The sequence below is a fragment of the Schistocerca gregaria genome, chromosome 4, assembly GCF_023897955.1.
Source record: "Schistocerca gregaria isolate iqSchGreg1 chromosome 4, iqSchGreg1.2, whole genome shotgun sequence".
Classification (NCBI taxonomy): Eukaryota; Metazoa; Arthropoda; class Insecta; order Orthoptera; family Acrididae; genus Schistocerca; species Schistocerca gregaria.
Window position 1 is genome coordinate 99,195,588 of NC_064923.1, and position 22,642 is coordinate 99,218,229.

At 38.5% G+C, this 22,642-nt stretch overlaps 1 protein-coding gene across 1 annotated transcript in view; it reads left to right on the top strand.

Annotated features, from left to right (window-relative positions):
• The first annotated feature begins 419 nt into the window (after positions 1 to 419).
• Positions 420 to 22,642, top strand: part of LOC126267297 (nibrin-like) — a 179,017-nt gene continuing 156,794 nt past the window's right edge. Inside the window, exons 1-2 of the mRNA XM_049972374.1 lie at positions 420 to 861; positions 938 to 1,071. Coding sequence (XP_049828331.1) covers positions 837 to 861; positions 938 to 1,071 — 159 coding nt within the window. The 5' untranslated portion in view covers positions 420 to 836. The remainder of the gene's footprint in view (positions 862 to 937; positions 1,072 to 22,642) is intronic.

Sequence of the window (22,642 nt, forward strand, 5' to 3'; positions counted from 1 at the left end):
GCGAAAATAAATAAATCCAAAAATCATTTAACCACCAATGTGACGTTTCTCGTCATTCTATTACAACAAATCGTACCAATGGCGATTCGTTCCTCGAGATAATCAACGGGGTGGAGCTTAGAAACAACATATATTCATTGAGTGTAAAGTATATATAAAGCCCATCGAATATGGGCTTCTCATGAACGCAACAAATACAGTACGGTATGGCGTCTTGGTTCCTGCCTGTGATGAAGGGAGTGTTCTTGTTTTCTACCGGTTCTACTGAACGCGGCACGTTGCTGAAATATCGCAGGACTTATTTTGTGCTTCATGTGACGAGAAAAAGGGGAACCGCTATCACAGGACTCGTAGAGCGCCACCTTAACGATCGATCTGTGTGCCGATGGCTTTACAGTTAAATCTTGATGTGACGTAACTTGACGTTGACAGCCTGTGTGAATGCCGCCATTTGAAATACAGTGTGGAATGTTTTGATTTGACTTAACGTGGCGGCAAGTATGAATTGATCGAAGGATGGCTGCTCGGCAGTAGATTGAAACTGTGTCGTATGGACGCACGAAGGTATGCACAGAAATATGAACAAACATATCCTTGAATGTCGACCGACTGAACAATGATCTGTAGGATGTCGTTTGTTCCCCAATAGTTATAGTATCTGTGTAAAGCAAAGATGTGGTGTTTGTTGTTGTTTTGAATATTGTGCGCGTGTTGATGTTTATAATGCAAAATAAGATTGGTTAGAAATTGTTTTATTAGTGATATATGATTACAAGTATGATTGTAGTGACTGTCATAAATATATAGATTGTAATATTGTGTTCCGTTTGTGAAAAATGTGGATCCTCAGTAATTCGAAAGGTAACTCTACTAGTAGTCAACCTTTCAGATTTTAGCAGACTTTCAACAGCATCAGCAAACCATATTTTACTTCCAGGTGACAGGTATTATTTATTGACTGGGAGACAACATACCGTCGGACGAAAGGACACAGATTTGTTGTTACGGGAAGATCAGTCTATAAGCAGGAAACACGCGATACTAGATGTGGAACACAAGAGTGAGAATTGGGTGTGTGTTATTCAGATTGATATCTATCTACAGTTGAACTTATTTTTGCTTTTCTTTTTTGTTTACATGTTTGTTACAATCTCCAGTTCCCCAGAATTATTCCTCAACATTTGGTATATAGTATATTTAAAAGTACAGTAAAATCATCGGTCATACCGAGAATTTCTGAGTAGTTGCAATTGGAACTGGAATTAAAGTTTGTGAAACTGAAAATATAAAATGCAAAGCTGGAAAATATTTTTTTTTTTTTAATAATGTGCATTGCTTATCGGATAATTTGCTGTACGTTACAATCATATAGTGTGTGCATTTGTCTCCATCATAGAATTAAACCTTTAAAATAAGTGATGGACCAGTATTATTTTATCAGATCATTGTAGCATGCTTCTGATGAAATGGCTGCTAATGACGGGAAACATTTAACAATATGCCGCAATTATTCAGTTTTATTCCCCCACTCTAATTTTCTGTTCAGTAAAGTTGCAGCAAATATGCGCTAAGCAGTGAGGAATACACCTTACATCCATATTTAAAATATCAGGCTTTTGTTTCTGGTAATAAACTGACCGGTAGTGCCTTATTGAAAAATGTGAAGGGTCTCCAGTATGTAACTATCACCAGTTTTTGGATAAAAATTGTCTTCCTAATGAGTTGCCAGTAACATTTTTATGTTAATATATAAGATACGTATTGATCTCCAATACTGTGGTCTTGTGATATCCACAAATCCATGATGCACCAATTTGTTTGATAATTATGTCCATCATGATGACAGATTGGTTGTAACTGATTTGTCAAATGATTCCACGTGCAGTTAAAACACCCTAGTTCAGCTTTAACTGCAACCTTTAACATTATCTGAATAATTCTGGATCCATAAAACTTGGAATACACCTCAGGTTTTAATGTTATGTGAACAATGTTGGATGTGACACAATCTAGTTTTGTAACAAACATCTCCAAGAACTGCTGACATACAGATTAACTTGTATGTAATAGTTTCTGAAATCAGATTTATTTGTTGCATGTGTAAGATATTAAGGCTTAAAATAAGATTGACACAGGAAGCAGACTCCCCTATATTCCGATTTTGATCCTGAACAAGCCTCAGCCTTGTAAGCTGTTCACTCTATACATCATGAAGAGTATTTTGTGTTGCCTGATATGCAGACAGGATAGCATGATGTCTGTCACTAAATTGTAGAGAATCGTGGAGATTGTAGTATCCAGTTGAAGCCATGTTTAAAGTCCTTCAGTGTCTCATCTAATAATCAACAGTTTGAGATATCAGGAATTATATTTACTTCCAAAAGTCCAGACGTTTTGGTGCTTATACTGCTGTTGGTGCTACAGCGTGATGCCTGTGCCCAGAATACTTTTCAATAAAAACTTCCATGTGTTTCACTTGCAATGAATCGATTTATGCACAATTTTGCATGTGATTTGAACCATGGGCCCTGCTGAGACAGTGTTCCTTTTTTCTCTCTGACATGGAGACTTTAATTTGAACAATTGCTTTTGCTTTGTATGTAGAATGCTACTGCTTCCTCCAATGGTGAATTTTCCGCTACAGTCCCTCTGTTTCATCAGAGGTGTGTTGAATGATCGTATCTGTTACTAGCAAAACAGTACATGAATGTGCCGCCCCTGTTCTTGTGCATACTAAATTGCACTTGATGTACCCTTGTAACACAGCCAGCCATTAAATGTAAAACTGATTGTGTTTTATAGTCTGCAGGTCAGTATAGCATACATCTGTTATATGGGCTAGGATAGTCAAGTAGTGTACTGTCAGTTAGGGGAAACCGTTTTCCTTCAGAAAAGGAAGACGTGTATTATGGCTGACAGTACTTTTTCATATCCTAGGAAGTGTCCTACACTAGAAAGATCTCTCTCGTAGTGTTCAGCACACTTTTGCTCTGTGCTTGAGTACACAGTTGATTGCCCAACTCATGTTTTTCATATTGCCCATAAAATTATTTGTGTGTTGCTGACTCATTAGTTTGTCAAGCTCTTCTGTTCTCTTATCTCTGATCCTGTACACAAAAGAACACCTTCAGTACCCATCCGGCAGGTCTGGCTAGGGCAATGGTTGGTGAGAGAGCTTGCTGCAGGTTGACATTGTCTAGAGGGAAACACTAATTTTCCCCATTTGTCCATGGGGCTTGCAGTCTCATTCTACAGATGCACCATGCAGTTCCCATTGTAAATCACACAAAATTTAGTGCAATGTTTCTTGCAGTTAAGTGTCAGTTACCCACAAATGAAAGCTTGTTTTATTTTTCATTGTCATCTCATATTATCATCCTTTACCAATTTTCACATCATATTTACCTCTGAGTCATTCGGGATAACATGTAACATATGCATCAATCAGCATCTTTCTAACTTCGTGCATTTCATCCCTTATCATTAGGCCTACTTGTGCATATGTATATGAAGCAAATGTTTGCCTTCGCATAAGACACTACAAAAAAGACTGAGTAGTCTGAAACTTATCAAAATGTTACTGAAAATAAGAATATCAAAGCTACAAAAACAGATATATGAGATATTTTCCTACAGCTATAAGTTTTTAGAAAATTCCTACAAAAACAGAGCAAAATAAATGTGTAACTGTATACAATGTTTTCTGTGAACCAAAATCTACTTACAGATCAATCATAATTGTGAGACAATATTGTTGGTGATATTTTTGTGTCAGGAGTTGTATGTACTTAATGAAAACATATTTTGCAAAGGAAACAAGAGAAATGACAAAAATGCGCAGAAATTCAAATAAACATTGTAATTGATCTTTCTCACTGGTGGGTGAAATTACAATCAGTAAAGCAGTTCTATTACTGCTTTCCATGCATGAACATTTATCTGTATAACCAATTTGTAAATTTCATATTATTTCATTATATAACTGTTTATCAGTCCATAATGTTTGTCTTAAATATTTACATACAGGGAACAAATGTCATTTGCTTTCATAATCCTTTTAAAATTCAACATATGGACCAGTTCCATTATTCATTCATGTCATTCACGCATCACATTCAGAAAGTCTCAATCTGAAAATGGATCTTCAAGAGTGTGGGATTAGACAATTTGTATGTTAATAGGCAGAAGCAGTGACTGCAGGCAACTTAGTTAACTTATACCAACTATAAAATTACCAAAAAACCTAATGCTAATCTATCATACTGATAACTCTGGAAACTTCTTGTATAAGAGGCGATCAAAAAGTTTACTTTCAAAGGCCATACAGAGCAGAGTCTGCACGCCAGACAGCCAAAATTACTGAGAGTACGGAGGAAATCATCCCACCAGCTCACCAGGTTGAAGGTACCTGTTTGGTAAAACACTGTGCCCTGCTGCATGAAGGAATCCATGACTGCCTGCTGACATTCTTGTCTGACAGGACTTGCTGACCCTCCAAGGCCGTTTTGAGGGGACTAAAGGCATGATAATCACACGGGAAGAGATCAGGACTATAGAGTAGGTGCTCAGTTGTCTCCCACTTCAGTTGGCATAACTTCTGCATTACAAAATTTGCGATATGGCATCTATTATTGAATCGCAACCAGCACAAAACTTGGCATGCCACTCCACAGTAGTGCTTGTCAACAGACACGCTACCCCATACACATCCCCCGTTCTCCGATGGATATGTACCCATGTTTGTTTGTTGGCAGCAAAGAAAAGAATAACAGCGCATTGGCCCTGTCTGGGCACATTTGCTAATAACATCACCATAGTTCATGTTTTGACATTTACCACATGCATGACAGAAAGACACAAATGCCCAACTGATCCCGTGCCTTCATGTTGGTGCTCACATACCTGCATCAGAGTCGCATTATATTGCAGCAGTTCCCTTAAACAGAAAGTTTATGATTACCTCTTATTAACTGCTCCATGTATGTTTCTAAATATCAGAAGAAAAATGGAAACGAACCACTTGCTTCACCTCTTATTCTTTTACCCAATACTAAAAGAAAGTGTCCATGTAATTTTACTTAGACTACTATCAGCTGTTGGCTAAATCAAGATCTGTTTAGTATACACATTACAATGAATTTTCATTCCAATTCAAAATATTCCTAGAAATTGCAGGAGAGGCTGATGTATTCTTCTACTATTTTTTAATATTTGAGGATATTCTATTATCTAGCATATATCTGTTGATAACCTATTATTGACTTATGTGCCAAAATATAAAGATCCATTCTAAACCATAGATAGAGATACATTGTCTGTATGCAAAATACTTTTACTTTTAGCATTGTGATCGCGAATTGCACAATTCATCCTAAATTCGCTTGTCATTAACCACAGATACGATTATTGAGTATATGTACTGGCCCATGAAGAGGATTCTGTAAGATGTTTGGTTACCAACTTTACACAATATTCTTACACCATGCTTCTGTAACAAACCTTTTTTTTTTTTTTTGTTTTTTTTTTTTTTTTCTTCTTTTTTGCCATTGGGAAAGTTGTCCCAATAGATAAAGTCATAGGACAGTACTGAACAAAAGTATGTGAGTTCTTCTCTGCAGTTCAACATACTGAAGCAGAACTGAGCCTTCTGATTAACCTATCCATGTACTGGTGTCACCTCAGTGTATTTTCCACCTGGATGCTTAGAAAGTCTCTTTCTAGAAAGGCTGTGCTCATTGAACTCTCCTGTTACCTGTAAGTCATTTTGAATCAATACTAATAGTAAAACTGTGAAACTATCATATCTGTCTGTTTGAACTTGTTAATCTCCAAAACTACCAGGTTAATTTTCATGGGATTTTCACAGGTAACGTGAACATAGCTTGATGTGACATACAGGCCTGTTGCAGTCAACCTGGTCCCTACCACCCATTAGTTTGTTTTCCAGCTTTCATGGTGGACAGTAGGCAGTTGGGGATTAAAGACAGGATTTCAACAATTTCTGGAAATCAGGGAATTCCAAATGAATCAGGGAAACCAGGAAAATATCAGGGAAATTTGAAAAAATAAAACATACTGGAAAAATCACATCTTTGTCTCAGTAGATGAAACGGTTTGTTTTCTGAGATGTCATCCATCATTTCTGGCTGAGTGCAGATGAGTATGTGAGCTGCTTCCCTACTCCCTCATTCTTAATGCTTCTCCCTGTCATACCATTCCCCTCAGTTTGTACTCTGTGCTGGCACCACTTCTTGCCACTAACCTAGCAGCTGCCGACGAGAGGCAGGGAGGCGTGAAAAGTGTTTTTTTTTTTAATCTGATTCTCAGAGATTGTTGATGCAGCATCCGGAGACAGCAGTCATGTGTGCATGGATTGTGGCTGCGTGGATGTGTGTATGCTCTCATTTTCTGACAAAGGCTACGATTGAAAATTTTGCCGTGAGAGTTTGATTGTCTTTTCTATGTGCCTGTCTGCAGCTCAGTAATCATTTAATGGTGAGTTACTACTTATCCTCATTAGTATTGATTCTCAACTTATTTGCGCAAGTTATCTGTTGCATTGATTGATCACTGCGGTCTCATTTCATCAACATGGTCTCTAAGACACATGAATAGCTGGCCACATGAATGGACTTCCATGACAGCCCAGAACTTCAGGCCATTTCTGTGGGTATCTCTAATCTGCCTGCCAATCTGAAGCCCATTGTTTTCCACTATTGTGCAAACCCTGCCCTTCAGATCTAGTCTCACCACTCTGCCTGCAGGCCAGGTCTGTTTGCGTGTGGGATAATGCGGCTTATTTTTGTGGTTTATCCTGCTCTCAGCAGGCCAGAGGCCATTGGTGATAGATTTCAGGAATTGTGACTGCAAGTACATTGTAAAGTGCAGTGTTTTATAAACATTATCTAGTACATTTTGGCACTTTGATAATAATTTATATGTTAGAAAGTGTGGATGATAGGAAGAAAAATAGTGGGCAGTCACTATTACTCATATATTTCTCAAAAGAAAAATCACACTATACCTATAAAATAATAGACATAACGCAGTGACTAGTAACTGACAATAACGAACATAGTAGAACCAACATTTTATTGGCAGTCACCTATAGCCCTTTCAAGAGGCCTATTTTTTCTGAGGTTATTTCTGAAATCAGTGAAGGTATTTTAAATTTCTTGCAACTCCATTGAAATGCTTATTTTTGTCACCAAAAGTGTTTTGTTTTATTGAAATAAAATAACAACTGTGGTCTTAATGAAACGGACATGCCTTTTGACTTGCTTCCTCCATATAAAAATAGTTCATTACAAAAAATGCTGATGTTAGTACTTAAAAGTTTTGCTCAAATTGGGGGAGAAATACGGAAGTCCTGACTTTTTTTTTTTTTTTTTTTGTTAACTTATGTATTTACTTACCCTTGAGATCTCAAAATTTGTTAGGAAAAGAACTTGTCTGGAAATCATGGAATTTCACTTGGGAAAACTTGTGGCAGCTCTGAAAGATATCTTCATTATCTTCTCATAAAATGTTGACATATAGTGTAAGTAATTAGTATTATGTGCTTTAACTTACAGCAACTCTGCTTTATAAATTTTATAACATAAAGTTACTTTCCTACTTTGTAAGTCACCATTTTGGTAGAGCTAATGCGCGGGTACAAAATTTTGCTACTAACAGATATACAAAAGTGGTCAGTAGGCAAAAACAGTTGACTACACCTGATACAGGCTTTATTTCATCAAAATAATCACAGAAAAAACACATACATGTATAATTTTATGTAAAATCTTCTGCTCAGCTTAGTAGTTTGGATGTTTACCTCAGTGACATGATCATCAGAGTGTAGTATACCAAAGAACCAATAGGTGGTACTGTTATCTTTTCTAACTCAGTGACAGATGTATATTCAAAAGTTTGCATCAGTGACAGAACCTTACCTTTATGGATACAAACTAACAGTGACTTTACTAGGCTAGAATCTATGGATTTGCTGATTTCACTTTGTGTATTAAAAACTTAATGACATTGCTTTGCTTCTTCTGATAGGTTTTATGTATATTCTTCACTAGGAAAAACCTATCTATTGATTTTGCTTTTTGTTTTGAATGCCTGCTCATTATATGTTGATTTCATTTTGGTTGCATATAAAAATGCCCAGTAAATAGTGAGTCTTTCTAAATACACCAGAAAGGCACAGTGTAACTCAGATCAAGAGTGTCACATATTATCTTGCTTCTCACTACATATTATAAACACATACATGTATAATTTTATGTAAAATCTTCTGCTCAGCTTAGTAGTTCGGATGTTTACCTCAGTGACATGATCATCAGAGTGTAGTATACCAAAGAACCAATAGGTGGTACTGTTATCTTTTCTAACTCAGTGACAGATGTATATTCAGAAGTTTGCATCGGTGACAGGACCTTACCTTTATGGATACAAACTAACAGTGACTTTACTAGGCTAGAATCTATGGATTTGCTGATTTCACTTTGTGTATTAAAAACTTAATGACATGGCCATAGATACTTGGTGCTATCCAGGCAAAGCTGGGGCAGACTGCTAGTTGTATAATATGTGTCTTTGTAAGATAAGAAATTAACCTGTTTGCTGTGAACCAGTTGTAACCCTGTTTGATTATTCTACTGACTGTGTCTGGTGTTGGTGTGTTTGAGCCCTTTTATCAGAATACTAATGTAATCAGCAAAAATCATAGTTTTTCAGCACTGTCCTGATGTCCAAGGGAAATATTGTATGTAGTTTGACAACAGTAGCAGACCAGGCAACGAGTCTTGTATAGTCTCACTTCTGTTTTATCATTACTTAATGTGACCATCTAGTTTTTCTTGATAAGATATGAGCTTATCCATTCAAGAAGAATGGCTTTAACAGCATGCCATTTCAATTTCCCAAGCAGAATTTTATGATCCACACAATCAAAGGTCATTACAAAATCCCAGAAAAATTCCGATAGATTGCAGTAATTATTTATGTTCATTTCTACAGGGCAGAGTTAGTGAGATCACATATCGTTTTCTCGGTTGATAAGACTATGGAAGCCAAACCAAAACGCTGTTAAAAGATTGTTTTCATAAAGATGGGTCAGTATTCCACTAACATGGATTGATTTTAACATCCCCTTAGTGCATTTTCCAGTGCTCAGTTACCCCAGTGCATTCTGACTCAATAGTTCCCCAAAGTGTATTCCCAATGTCAGCCATTATCTCATTAACTGCCTTCAACAAACTGTTTTGCTCTTGCAAAACTTTATTCGTCACAGTAACTCATTTCAGTACCTTATATACCTCCGTTAAACCAGAACCCTGCTTCTCTTCAACGCTATATTCATCTTAAATCCATTACTCCATCACCCCCAATACTTTACCATTATTAAAATACCTTATCACATCTGAATTTGACACTGCCTTGGTCTGGAACATTACTACCATATAATTGCCCCACTATACACTATGTGATCAAAAGTATCTGGACACCCATATGTAATGCAGAATCGACCACTAGATTTTATGAGCAGCAGACTTGTTAGTACAAAAGGATGCAGTGAGTATTCTGATGTCAGCAGAGAAACAGTAACACTAGATTCTAACAGTTAGGAGAGCTCAGTGACTTCAAACGTGGACTAGTCATTGGATGTCACACGGGTTACAGATCCATCAGGGACGTTTCAACCCTTCCAAAGCTGCCTGAGTCAACTCCTGGTACTGTGTTTGTGAGGCGGGAACATGAAAGAACAACCACAGTTAAACCAAAGCCAAATGCAGGCAGACCGCATGCATTCGCTAACAGGGATTATCATTGTCGAGAGTGATTGTGAAAAAACATGTGAAATTAGCGGAACGAATCATTCATGAATTCCAAGGTGCTACCAGCACTCAAGCTAGCACAAAGACTGTGTGTAGAGAGTTAAAAAGATCGCATACAGTGGTCAACCAGCTCGTCATAAGAAACACATTTCTATAGACAGCGCTAAGGTAAAGGTAAAGAGTGATTCAAGCAGACAGTGGATGGCTGGAAACGAGTGGTATTGGAACAACGAATCATGCTGTACCCTGTGTCAATCTGATGGAGGTGATGTGTGTAATGAGTACCTGGAGGACGTTACATGCCATCACGTGTACTGCCAACAGAGAAGCATGGAGGAGGTGACATTGTAATATGAAGGTGTTTTTCATGGTTAGGGTGTAGTCCCCTTATTGCACTTAAGAAAACACTGATACGGTAACATTATACAGCATTGTGCACTGTGTACAGCAGAATAGCTGTTCAAATATGAAGATTGATTGTATCATTATGACAGTGCACCCTGTTGCAAATAAGCATCTGTGAGACAATGGTTTGTGGATAATAAGATTCCTGAAAGGGATTGGCTTGCCCAGAGTCCTGATGTGAACCCAGATGTCTTAAGACATCCAGCATCAAACATCACTACCTGTAGCATCACATAAATATTAATCAGGAACTTGTTTAGTAAGAACCACAGAGATCGATAATTTCCAAAGAGTTTTGTGTGCAAATTATAAAATCACTGTTGACCTTCTTCTTTTCTTGTGACTTATGCAAAAAATATAAAATATTATTGCCAGATTTGCCTCTTGAGGTCAAAAATTCCATGATTGAAGTGTCTGTGTGACAGGCATTGTCTCGATGCAGCATCTACTTGTACGCAATGTCCAGCCCCACTTGATTCACCCTTTTCCTGAGTCTTTGAAGGACATCTTTGTAGATCACTTGTTTGACATTTTATTCTGGAGGAATAAATTCTTTTTCTCATGATGTCCCTACTTTCAAAAAACCAAATCAGCATTGTTTTGATCTTTGACTTGCTCATTGAAGCTTTTTTCAGTCAGTATGCCACTCTTCACTTTGCTGCTTTGTCCCAGGACCATACCCAGAAATCCAGGATTCATCCCCTGTGATCACATGACCTAACCATTTATGGTTTTGGAAATCCTCTGAAGAATATGAGAGCACACATTTCTTTGATTCTTCTTCAGCTCAGTTGTTAGGTTTTGCAGCACAAACCTTTTGCAAGTGCAAAACTTCAGTCAAAATTTGATGTACTGCGAAAGTGTTTAAGTTCAACAGGTCACCCACCATCCTTAGTGTTAAATGTCAGTCTGATATCATGAGAGCATGCACACATTCAATATTTTTGTTGGTTTTTGAAGTTGAAGGTCTCCCTGAACAAGATTCATCTTCAATGTGTTCTTAGGGTACCAGAAATGATTTGAGCCAGCCAAAAACTTATGCTCTTGATAAACAATGTTTTCCATAGGCCTGTTCCAACTTTTCAAAGGTCACCTTCATGGATTCCCCAAGTTTAACACAAAACTTGATGCCATAACATTGCCACTATTCCATTTTCGTAATATACAACTTCACTGATGACACTCTCAAAAATCACATGAAGACTGTATAGAGGTGACACTTGTACTGAGCATCTGGGATGGATGATGAGCACATCAATGTATACAAGCAGAACAACATATTGTTGCCAGATTGCTCACATTGTTGTCAGTCTTGTTACTTTTGTCATATATTTTGTATGTATAATCTTATGATTTAATGAACTATTTTGTGAAGTTAAATCAAATATAACTTCAGAGTCATCTTTAGGTTCAGCCTTACATAAAACTTTTTCTTCAAGAAAAGTGAATCCTCACGTGTTTTAGGTTAAGAATTTGTAATTGGAAGTTCAAAGTCCATTGAATCAAATAGTCAGTGAAATAATCAGATATATTATTATTATTGATCATTATTCTGTATCTGTACTTTTGGTTTTGGCTCTTGAGGAAGAATGGGCTGCCATTCTTCCACAGACAATCAGACCTTGCATTAAAAGTGTTCACAGTAGAGTTTAAGCTGTCATGAAGGTGGAGGGTGGACCCCCCCCCCCCCCCCCCCCCCCCATTAATGTCAACTAATATGTGTCTGGATCCTTTTGGTCAGCTGGTGTATATATTCACATTAGGCCTACCTGCTTTTCAGCATATGTGTTCCATTTCTATGGTGTTAACAATTCTTACCAAATTTGTAACCAGACTACCAGTTATATTGTTTATATTGTCTTTCTGAATTATCAAGGCCTTCATTTCTCAGACAGATTTAGTGCCAGTTATGTTCTTTATTCGCTTAATTGCCACACTCATAACCTACATGTATATGTACTGATGATGCCATCCTCCACCTGAATTAAAGATTATTCCCATTATTTGTTTACAAAATCAAACTCTGACACAAAAGTTATCTCCAGTATAACTATGTCTCTATAATTTTCTTCGTTCATTGACATTTACTATTAACAAAAAATAAATAAAAAAAACATTTCTGATAATGCACGCAGTTACAGTTTGCTGTCTATTTAAACAATGGAAACTCCAGGTTGGAAAAGCAACACAGTAAGGAAAAGATAGATTGCTGTCTTCCATAAAAATGACACGTTCAGTTGCAGATAGGCACAATTAAAAGACACTTACGCAAAAGCTTTTGGTCACCACCTTCATCAGCAAAAGAAAGACACACACACACACACACACACACACACACACACACACACACACACACACACACACACACACAAATTACACGTTCAGTTGCAGATAGGCACAATTAAAAGACACTTACGCAAAAGCTTTTGGCCACCACCTTCATCAGCAAAAGAAAGACACACACACACACTTTCATTAACACTAGCAAGCAACCCCATGCATACATGACCAGCCTACCTCATGCACATGTGACCATCACCTCTGGCAGCTTGAACCAGAGTCCATTGGCTTCGTGTGTCGTGTGCATGAGGTGTGCTTGCTTGTGTGAATGAATGTGTGTGTGTTTCTTTTTGTGACAAAGGCTGCCGCCAAAACCTAATGTGTAAGTGTCTTTTAGTTGTGCCTGTCTGCAACTTATTGTGTCATCTTTGCAGTAAGTAGAAGTCTATCTTTTCCTTACAATGTTGTTATCTATTTAATCATCATATTAATTTTGTTACCCTACTTTCAGATCTGGAGACACCTCGTTTTCTTACTGTTGACGCACCTGTATTTTTTCTTGTCTTTCCATAAGTGTTAGGTTGTGTGTTCTAATCATTACTGTAGATGGCTCTCTATGTTTCATTATATTCCTCTTGTGGTTCATAATTTCATGACCTCTGATCTTCTACTCATGTCTAATTATCCAGAGTGCAAGAAACACATTACATAAGTGTATATTAGGTGTGCCATCTGTAAGAATGTAAATAAGGTATGCTAGACTCATTTCATTTCCACAAAAAGTATCCCTTTGAACCATGCATAGAATTATTACAGTTATCTATAATGACACTTTTCTGACACAATAAAGATCTATCCATCACCCACTAAAGTAAATAAAAAACAAAAATATGCCCATCATGTTAAAAGTTACCTGACCTCATTTTTTGTGAATAAAGTTGTCTAGATCACTTTTTTATATATTTCATTGTTTCAGCTACTGTTAACATCAGGTCTTTAATTAAGATTAAAGGAACATAAGAATATCCACAATGATCATGGACTTGTTCAGGACATTTGGTTCCCTTATTAACCAATGCCAATTTCTCTTCAGAAAACATCGCTCTTGTGCAACGCAGCTAGCTCTATATTCGCACGAAGTAATGGCCGCTATCAACAGGGGATCTCAAGTTGATTCCGTATTTCTAGATTTCCGGAAAGCTTTTGACACCGTTCCTCACAAGCGACTTCTAATCAAGCTGCGGAGCTATGGGGTATCGTCTCAGTTGTGCGACTGGATTCGTGATTTCCTGTCAGGAAGGTCGCAGTTCGTAGTAATAGACGGCAAATCATCGAGTAAAACTGAAGTGATATCAGGTGTTCCCCAGGGAAGCGTCCTGGGACCTCTACTGTTCCTGATCTATATAAATGACCTGGGTGACAATCTGAGCAGTTCTCTTAGACTGTTCGCAGATGATGCTGTAATTTACCGTCTAGTAAGGTCATCCGAAGACCAGTATCAGCTGCAAAGCGATTTAGAAAAGATTGCTGTATGGTGTGTCAGGTGGCAGTTGACGCTAAATAACGAAAAGTGTGAGATGATCCACATGAGTTCCAAAAGAAATCCGTTGGAATTCGATTACTCGCTAAATAGTACAATTCTCAAGGCTGTCAATTCAACTAAGTACCTGGGTGTTAAAATTACGAATAACTTCAGTTGGAAGGACCACATAGATAATATTGTCGGGAAGGCGAGCCAAAGGTTGCGTTTCATTGGCAGGACACTTAGAAGATGCAACAAGTCCACTAAAGAGACAGCTTACACTACACTCGTTCGTCCTCTGTTAGAATATTGCTGCGCGGTGTGGGATCCTTACCAGGTGGGATTGACGGAGGACATCGAGAGTGTGCAAAGAAGGGCAGCTCGTTTTGTATTATCGCGTTATAGGGGAGAGAGTGTGGCAGATATGATACACGAGTTGGGATGGAAGTCATTACAGCATAGACGTTTTTCGTCGCGGCGAGACCTTTTTACGAAATTTCAGTCACCAACTTTCTCTTCCGAATGCGAAAATATTTTGTTGAGCCCAACCTACATAGGTAGGAATGATCATCAAAATAAAATAAGAGAAATCAGAGCTCGAACAGAAAGGTTTAGGTGTTCGTTTTTCCCGCTCGCTGTTCGGGAGTGGAATAGTAGAGAGATAGTATGATTGTGGTTCGATGAACCCTCTGCCAAGCACTTAAATGTGAATTGCAGAGTAGTCATGTAGATGTAGATGTAGACAGAATATAGGTAGACAAACTTCTGCTTTAGAGCTTTGGTGTATCACATAAGGGCTAACTGTGAAATGTACTACACCGAGAGGATCTCTCCCATAGCATTCTGCAAACTTTAGTCCAGGCATAGCCATGCATCTAATTGGCAACTGAAAGTCTTTGTCTCACAAATCAAATTATTCATTTAGCAACTTTTCTTACTATTATTTAACAACATAACATCCTCTTGTACCATGCTAAAGGACACACGCGCACACACACACACACACACACACACACACACACACACACACACACACACACTGGGATCATTCTGGTAAAATCTTGAATATTGTTTACTTTCTGCTATATTTGCAAATTTCATGTCCTATTGAGTTAACAGCTCATCTAGTCCCTTCTATTGTACTATTATCAGCAACTCAGCATATGAAAATTAATGCTCAGTGTCCATCAGATTGAGCCAGTAACAATAACAGCTAAGGTGCGTCCCCACCAAGAAAGGGGGGGGGGGGGGATTCTGCTTCCCCTCTTATCTCCAGGCAGGTTGAGGGCCAATCATACAGATCCACCACAGTACCAGCAGATTAATGTTGTGAGGTGGGGACATGCACTTTGCCCACATGGCATAGTCAGCAAGAGCACAATAAAAAAAGGCAAGGTTCTTGGTTTGGGACAATCTGTCAGGAAGTTTTGTTATAGTTATACAAAGTGAATAGTCTCCTGAAAATGTGAGTGACTTGTGGGGTGTGCAGTGTGTGAACAAACAGCAGTAGACAGAGTTTAAAAAGAGAAACAAGTGAATTTTATTCAGATAAAAATGAGTCTTTGTATGTACAAAACGGAGGGGCTAAAAATAGTAGTGAAGGGATTCTAAAAACAAAAGTCCTATTTCAGTTTGCATTCACAGTCATGTATATTGGCATTGCCAAACAACTAAACAGATATTGTCATGTTAATTTACTAGACTGCTATGCAGGTTAATCATGCTCCCAGATTGCTTTTTTGTTTTGATCCAGATTTACATTTCGATTTTCCAGAATCTGTAACCATACACTCTTCTTACCTGTGAGCATTGGCACTGGCGGTAACCCGAGCTCGTATGTGCCAACCACAGTCTCCAGCGTTGCTCTGGCACTTACTGACAGCAGGCAATACTAATCCATCAGCCAAATGTGTGTATATCAGTGCTGAAACACTACTCAGGCATTTTCGAGGAAGTGGGCGAGTTGAAAGAAATCAGAAATTACATGAAGAAGAAAATATGTATGAAGTTGTTCATGAAAATATACAAAATACCTGTGAATATTTCAATGTCTAATACATTTATTGTTTGCCAAGCCATTTAAATGACAGATGTAGAAGTGCATGAAGGTTTCAAGTGTCTTCTTGTAACAGAATTGCTGAAAACTCACTGGAAGAGACAGTGGTGTAAGAGCATGTTCAGAAGATTACTTTGAACTATTAAATGTTGAAGCCAGCCGGTGCAGCCGTGCGGTTCTATGCGCTTCAGTCTGGAACCACGTGACCGTTATTGTCGCCTCGGGCATGGATGTGTGTGATGTCCGTAGGTTTGTTAGGTTTAAGTAGTTCTAAGTTCTAGGGGACTGATGACCATAGATGTTAAGTCCCATAGTGCTCACAGCCATTTGAACCATTACATATTGAAAGTTCATTTTAAGTGAATATGTATCCTTTAAATGTAATACACATCTTGTGTTAACAATTCTAGAAAATTTTGTTACTTTTGGATAAATGGTTCCTGCAGTAGGGGAATTTAAATAAAATGCTACATTCTTTTGCCACCCAATTGCATATAGTACCACCAGTTGACTGTGTGTGAGCACGGAAACTACTTTCTTTGGGGGTTAAGCTACCTTTAACTTGGGCGTTTTTTGGATGCTACTGTGCTTTACTAGGGGTTATTACTTCTTACATTGTACAGATATGCCTAATGCTTCTTCCAGCTTGAGCAGAACCTCACCCAGCACTTTGTAGGGATATATGCAGCTTTACATGAAATCCTACCCATGGTGCATTACTATAGGGGAACATCACAACATTAAGTGCCAGAAAAAAATTGTAAGACCAACTTGTGATAGAACTACACACCTTTATAATTTAAAACTTACACACACAACCAGTAAACCACTTGAAATGTCCAAAAATGGTCATTAAGATGGTTTTAGCCAACCGACCATTCTAATTTTTGCAGATGTTAAATACTTAATTACTACTCAAACAATTCTCATTTTCAACTTTTTCTGTGATTTATTACGTTTCTTACTCTTTTGATCATTTTGTTATATCCTAGTCATGTATTTATTTAGTTCAGGCACTAATGACATTGCTCTCACCTGCTCTGAGTTCACACAGAAGCAACAATCATCAATCTGTTTGGAGCCAAAGATATTATGCTGTTTTGCCGTATGGCTGTCCTAACATAATTAACATTGTATGTTATTGTGGAAATTGCACAATATTTCAGTGAGGCAGTAGCTTGTCTTCTGTAGGTGTGTCTGCAGGGAGGTGTAGTGGTGATCCAAACTATATGCTAGCTTGTGGAAAAGTTCAGATGCACAGAGGAGGCGTGGGGATTGTAAAATCATCTGACAGGAAGCAGACAATCAGAGGTCCCTGCTGGGGAAACAAACCACTCACCTTACACTGTGTGGCACAGAAGTCCTGGTTGCAATCTTCAGACCTCAGATTGTGCACTCAGCCAAGTTGCTAGTGTCCAACCTGCTCATTATGACTTTGAGCCCTATGGTACCTTCTCGCCAGATTCATTTCTGTGCAAACAGTGATGTCTTATTGCCAATAGTACTGATTTTGATGATTAAGTTATTCTCTGTATGTCTTTTGACAGCTTCTGTCATGATGGATTTTTGGTAAAAGATCTTGTCCTGTCCAGATTCCTTGATGTGTCCTGTATCTAGACAGTATTAACAACAGCTGACCTTGTGTGGTATGACAGCCCTCATTCCTCGAATCTATCTTTACCAGTGTGGATTGTCTGGCCAATGTATGATTTCCCACAAACAGTTTTTGTGCTCTTAGGTTACTTGGCCACACTTGTGATTTATCCATTTGGAGCAGTCAGTTTCCTGGATGATTAAACTATCCATTCGTAACACCACATTATAAAAAAAGGTGGAAGGGATAATGTAGACAATTTTAGATCTGTTTCTCTGCCATAAATTATTTACTAAAGGTATTGAAATAGCTGTGTATATAAGGATATTTGATCACTCCAGTTCACATAATTTTCTGTCAGATTTACAGTTTCATTTTAGAAGTGATGTTGTTGTTGTTGTGGTCTTCAGTCCTGAGACTGGTTTGATGCAGCTCTCCATGCTACTCTATCCTGTGCAAGGTTCTTCATCTCCCAGAACCCACTGCAACCCACATCCTTCTGAATCTGCTTAGTGTAGTCATCTCTTGGTCTCCCTTAGAAGTCATGTAACAATTGAAAATGCTACATATTCTCTTTTCTCTCAGAGGCACTGGATGTATTAAATGAAAAGTCATTAACACTAGGCATCTTTGATTTAACTAACACATTTCATTATGTTAATCACAAAATATTACTGAAGATGTTGGACCATTATGGGAAAAGAAGAGCAGCTGCTCACAATTGCTTCCTCTCATAGTTTAAGAACAGACAGAACAAGGACATTCATCATAGTAATGAGAATGGCTATGACACATAGGCTGATTGGGGCATTGTTAAAAGGGGGGATGGGGATTCTTGACAGGTGATTCTGAAATATTTTTGTTTGCTGATAACACTAGCTTAGTACTGAAAGATGTCTCAAATAGTACAGTTCAGTGCATAAGTTCATGGCTTGTAGAAAATAGATTGATTCTAAGTCACAGTAGGGCTCAATTTTTACCATTTATAACACACAGTTCAACTAAAATTGGCATTTTTGAATACACAGAATGGGCACATAATTAGTAAGTGAAAAATCCATATTCTTAGATGTTCAGGTAGATGGTAAACTGTAGTTTAAAGCCTATCTTCAGTATTTTGTCCAAAAACAGAATGCTGATGTATTTAGCATTAGAATAGTATCAAGATGTATGAGACAGGCGAAATTCCCTCAGATTTCAAGAAGAATATAATAATTCCAATCCCAAAGAAAACAGGTGTTGACAGATGTGAAAATTACCAAACTATCAGTTTAATAAGTCACAGCTGCAAAATACTAACGTGAACTCTTTACAGACGAATGTAAAAACTAGTAGAAGCCAACCTCGGGGAAGATCAGTTTGGATTCCGTAGAAATGTTGGAACACGTGAGGCAGTACTGACCCTACGACTTATCTTAGAAGCTAGATTAAGGAAGGGCAAACCTACGTTTCTAGCATTTGTAGACAATGTTGACTGGAATACTCTCTTTCAAATTCTAAAGGTTGTTGTTGTTGTTGTCTTCAGTCCTGAGACTGGTTTGATGCAGCTCTCCATGCTACTCTATCCTGTGCAAGCTGCTTCATCTCCCAGTACCTACCGCAACCTACATCCTTCTGAATCTGCTTAGTGTACTCATCTCTCGGTCTCCCTCTACGATTTTTACCCTCCACGCTGCCCTCCAATGCTAAATTTGTGATCCCTTGATGCCTCAAAACATGTCCTACCAACCGATCCCTTCTTCTAGTCAAGTTGTGCCACAAACTTCTCTTCTCCCCAATCCTATTCAATACCTCCTCATTAGTTACGTGATCTATCCACCTTATCTTCAGTATTCTTCTGTAGCACCACATTTCGAAAGCTTCTATTCTCTTCTTGTCCAAACTAGTTATCGTCCATGTTTCACTTCCATACATGGCTACACTCCAAACAAATACTTTCAGAAACGACTTCCTGATACATAAATCTATATTCGATGTTAACAAATTTCTCTTCTTCAGAAACGCTTTCCTTGCCATTGCCAGTCTACATTTTATATCCTCTCTACTTCGACCATCATCAGTTATTTTACTTCCTAAATAGCAAAACTCCTTTACTACTTTAAGTGTCTCATTTCCTAATCTAATTCCCTCAGCATCACCCGATTTAATTTGACTACATTCCATTATCCTCGTTTTGCTTTTGTTAATGTTCATCTTATATCCTCCTTTCAAGACACTGTCCATTCCATTCAACTGCTCTTGCAAGTCCTTTGCTGTCTCTGACAGAATTACAATGTCATCGGCGAACCTCAAAGTTTTTACTTCGTCTCCATGAATTTTAATACCTACTCCAAATTTTTCTTTTGTTTCCTTTACTGCTTGCTCAATATACAGATTGAATAACATCGGGGAGAGGCTACAACCCTGTCTCACTCCTTTCCCAACCACTGCTTCCCTTTCATGCCCCTCGACTCTTATGACTGCCATCTGGTTTCTGTACAAATTATAAATAGCCTTTCGCTCCCTGTATTTTACCCCTGCCACCTTTAAAATTTGGAAAAGAGTATTCCAGTCAACATTGTCAAAAGCTTTCTCTAAGTCTACAAATGCTAGAAACGTAGGTTTGCCTTTTCTTAATCTTTCTTCTAAGATAAGTCGTAAGGTCAGTATTGCCTCACGTGTTCCAACATTTCGACGGAATCCAAACTGATCCTCCCCGAGGTCCGCATCTACCAGTTTTTCCATTCGTCTGTAAAGAATTCGCGTTAGTATTTTGCAGCCATGGCTTATTAAACTGATAGTTCGGTAATTTTCACATCTGTCAGCACCTGCTTTCTTTGGGATTGGAATTATTATATTCTTCTTGAAGTCTGAGGGTATTTCGCCTGTCTCATACATCTTGCTCACCAGCTGGTAGAGTTTTGTCAGGACTGATTGTCCCAAGGCCGTCAGTAGTTCTAATGGAATGTTGTCTACTCCGGGGGCCTTGCTTCGACTCAGGTCTTTCAGTGCTCTGTCAAACTCTTCACGCAGTATCGTATCTCCCATTTCGTCTTCATCTACATCCTCTTCCATTTCCATAATATTGTCCTCAAGTACATCGCCCTTGTTTAAACCTTCTATATACTCCTTCCACCTTTCTGCCTTCCCTTCTTTGCTTAGAACTGGGCTGCCATCTGAGCTCTTGATATTCATACACGTGGTTCTCTTCTCTCCAAAGGTCTCTTTAATTTTCCTGTAGGCAGTATCTATCTTACCCCTAGTGAGATAAGCTTCTACATCCTTACATTTGTCCTCTAGCCATCCATGTTTAGCCATTTTGCACTTCCTGTCGATCTCATTTTTGAGACGTTTGTATTCCTTTTTGCCTGCTTCATTTACAGCATTTTTATATTTTCTCCTTTCATCAATTAAATTCAATATTTCTTCTGTTACCCAAGGATTTCTAGCAGCCCTCGTCTTTGTACCTACTTTATCCTCTGCTGCCTTCACTACTACATCCCTCAGAGCTACCCATTCTTCTTCTACTGTATTTCTTTCCCCTATTCCTGTCAATTGTTCCCTTATGCTCTCTCTGAAACTCTGTACAACCTCTGGTTCTTTCAGTTTATCCAGGTCCCATCTCCTTAATTTCCCACATTTTTGCAGTTTCTTCAGTTTTAATCTACAGGTCATAACCAATAGATTGTGGTCAGAGTCCACATCTGCCCCTGGAAATGTCTTACAACTTAAAACCTGGTTCCTAAATCTCTGTCTTACCATTATATAATCTATCTGATACCTTTTAGTATCTCCAGGGTTCTTCCACGTATACAACCATCTTTCATGATTCTTAAACCAAGTGTTAGCTATGATTAAGTTGTGCTCTGTGCAAAATTCTACTAGGCGGCTTCCTCTTTCATTTCTTAGCCCCAATCCATACTCAACTACTATGTTTCCTTCTCTCCCTTTTCCTACACTCGAATTCCAGTCACCCATTACTATTAAATTTTCGTCTCCCTTCACTATCTGAATAATTTCTTTTATTTCATCGTACATTTCTTCAATTTCTTCATCATCTGCAGAGCTAGTTGGCATATAAACTTGTACTACTGTAGTAGGTGTGGGCTTCGTATCTATCTTGACCACAATAATGCGTTCACTATGCTGTTTGTAGTAGCTTACCCGCATTCCTATTTTCCTATTCATTATTAAAGCTACTCCTGCATTACCCCTATTTGATTTTGTGTTTATAACCCTGTAGTCACCTGACCAGAAGTCTTGTTCCTCCTGCCACCGAACTTCACTAATTCCCACTATATCTAACTTTAACCTATCCATTTCCCTTTTTAAATTTTCTAACCTGCCTGCCCGATTAAGGGATCTGACATTCCACGCTCCGATCCGTAGAACGCCAGTTTTCTTTCTCCTGATAACGACATCCTCCTGAGTAGTCCCCGCCCGGAGATCCGAATGGGGGACTATTTTACCTCCGGAATATTTTACCCAAGAGGATGCCATCATCATTTAATCATACAGTAAAGCTGCATGTCCTCGGGAAAAATTACGGCTGTAGTTTCCCCTTGCTTTCAGCCGTTCGCAGTACCAGCACAGCAAGGCCGTTTTGGTTAATGTTGCAAGGCCAGATCAGTCAATCAGCCAGACTGTTGCCCCTGCAGCTACTGAAAAGGCTGCTGCCCCTCTTCAGGAACCACACGTTTGTCTGGCCTCTCAACAGATACCCCTCCGTTGTGGTTGCACCTACGGTACGGCCATCTGTATCGCTGAGGCACGCAAGCCTCCCCACCAACGGCAAGGTCCATGGTTCATGGGGGGAGGTGGCAGGGGTAAAATACAGGGAGCGAAAGGCTATTTACAATTTGTACAGAAACCAGATGGCAGTTATAAGAGTCGATGGACATGAAAGGGAAGCAGTGGTTGGGTAGGGAGTGAGACAGGGTTGCAGTCTCTCCCTGATGTTATTCAATCTGTATATTGAG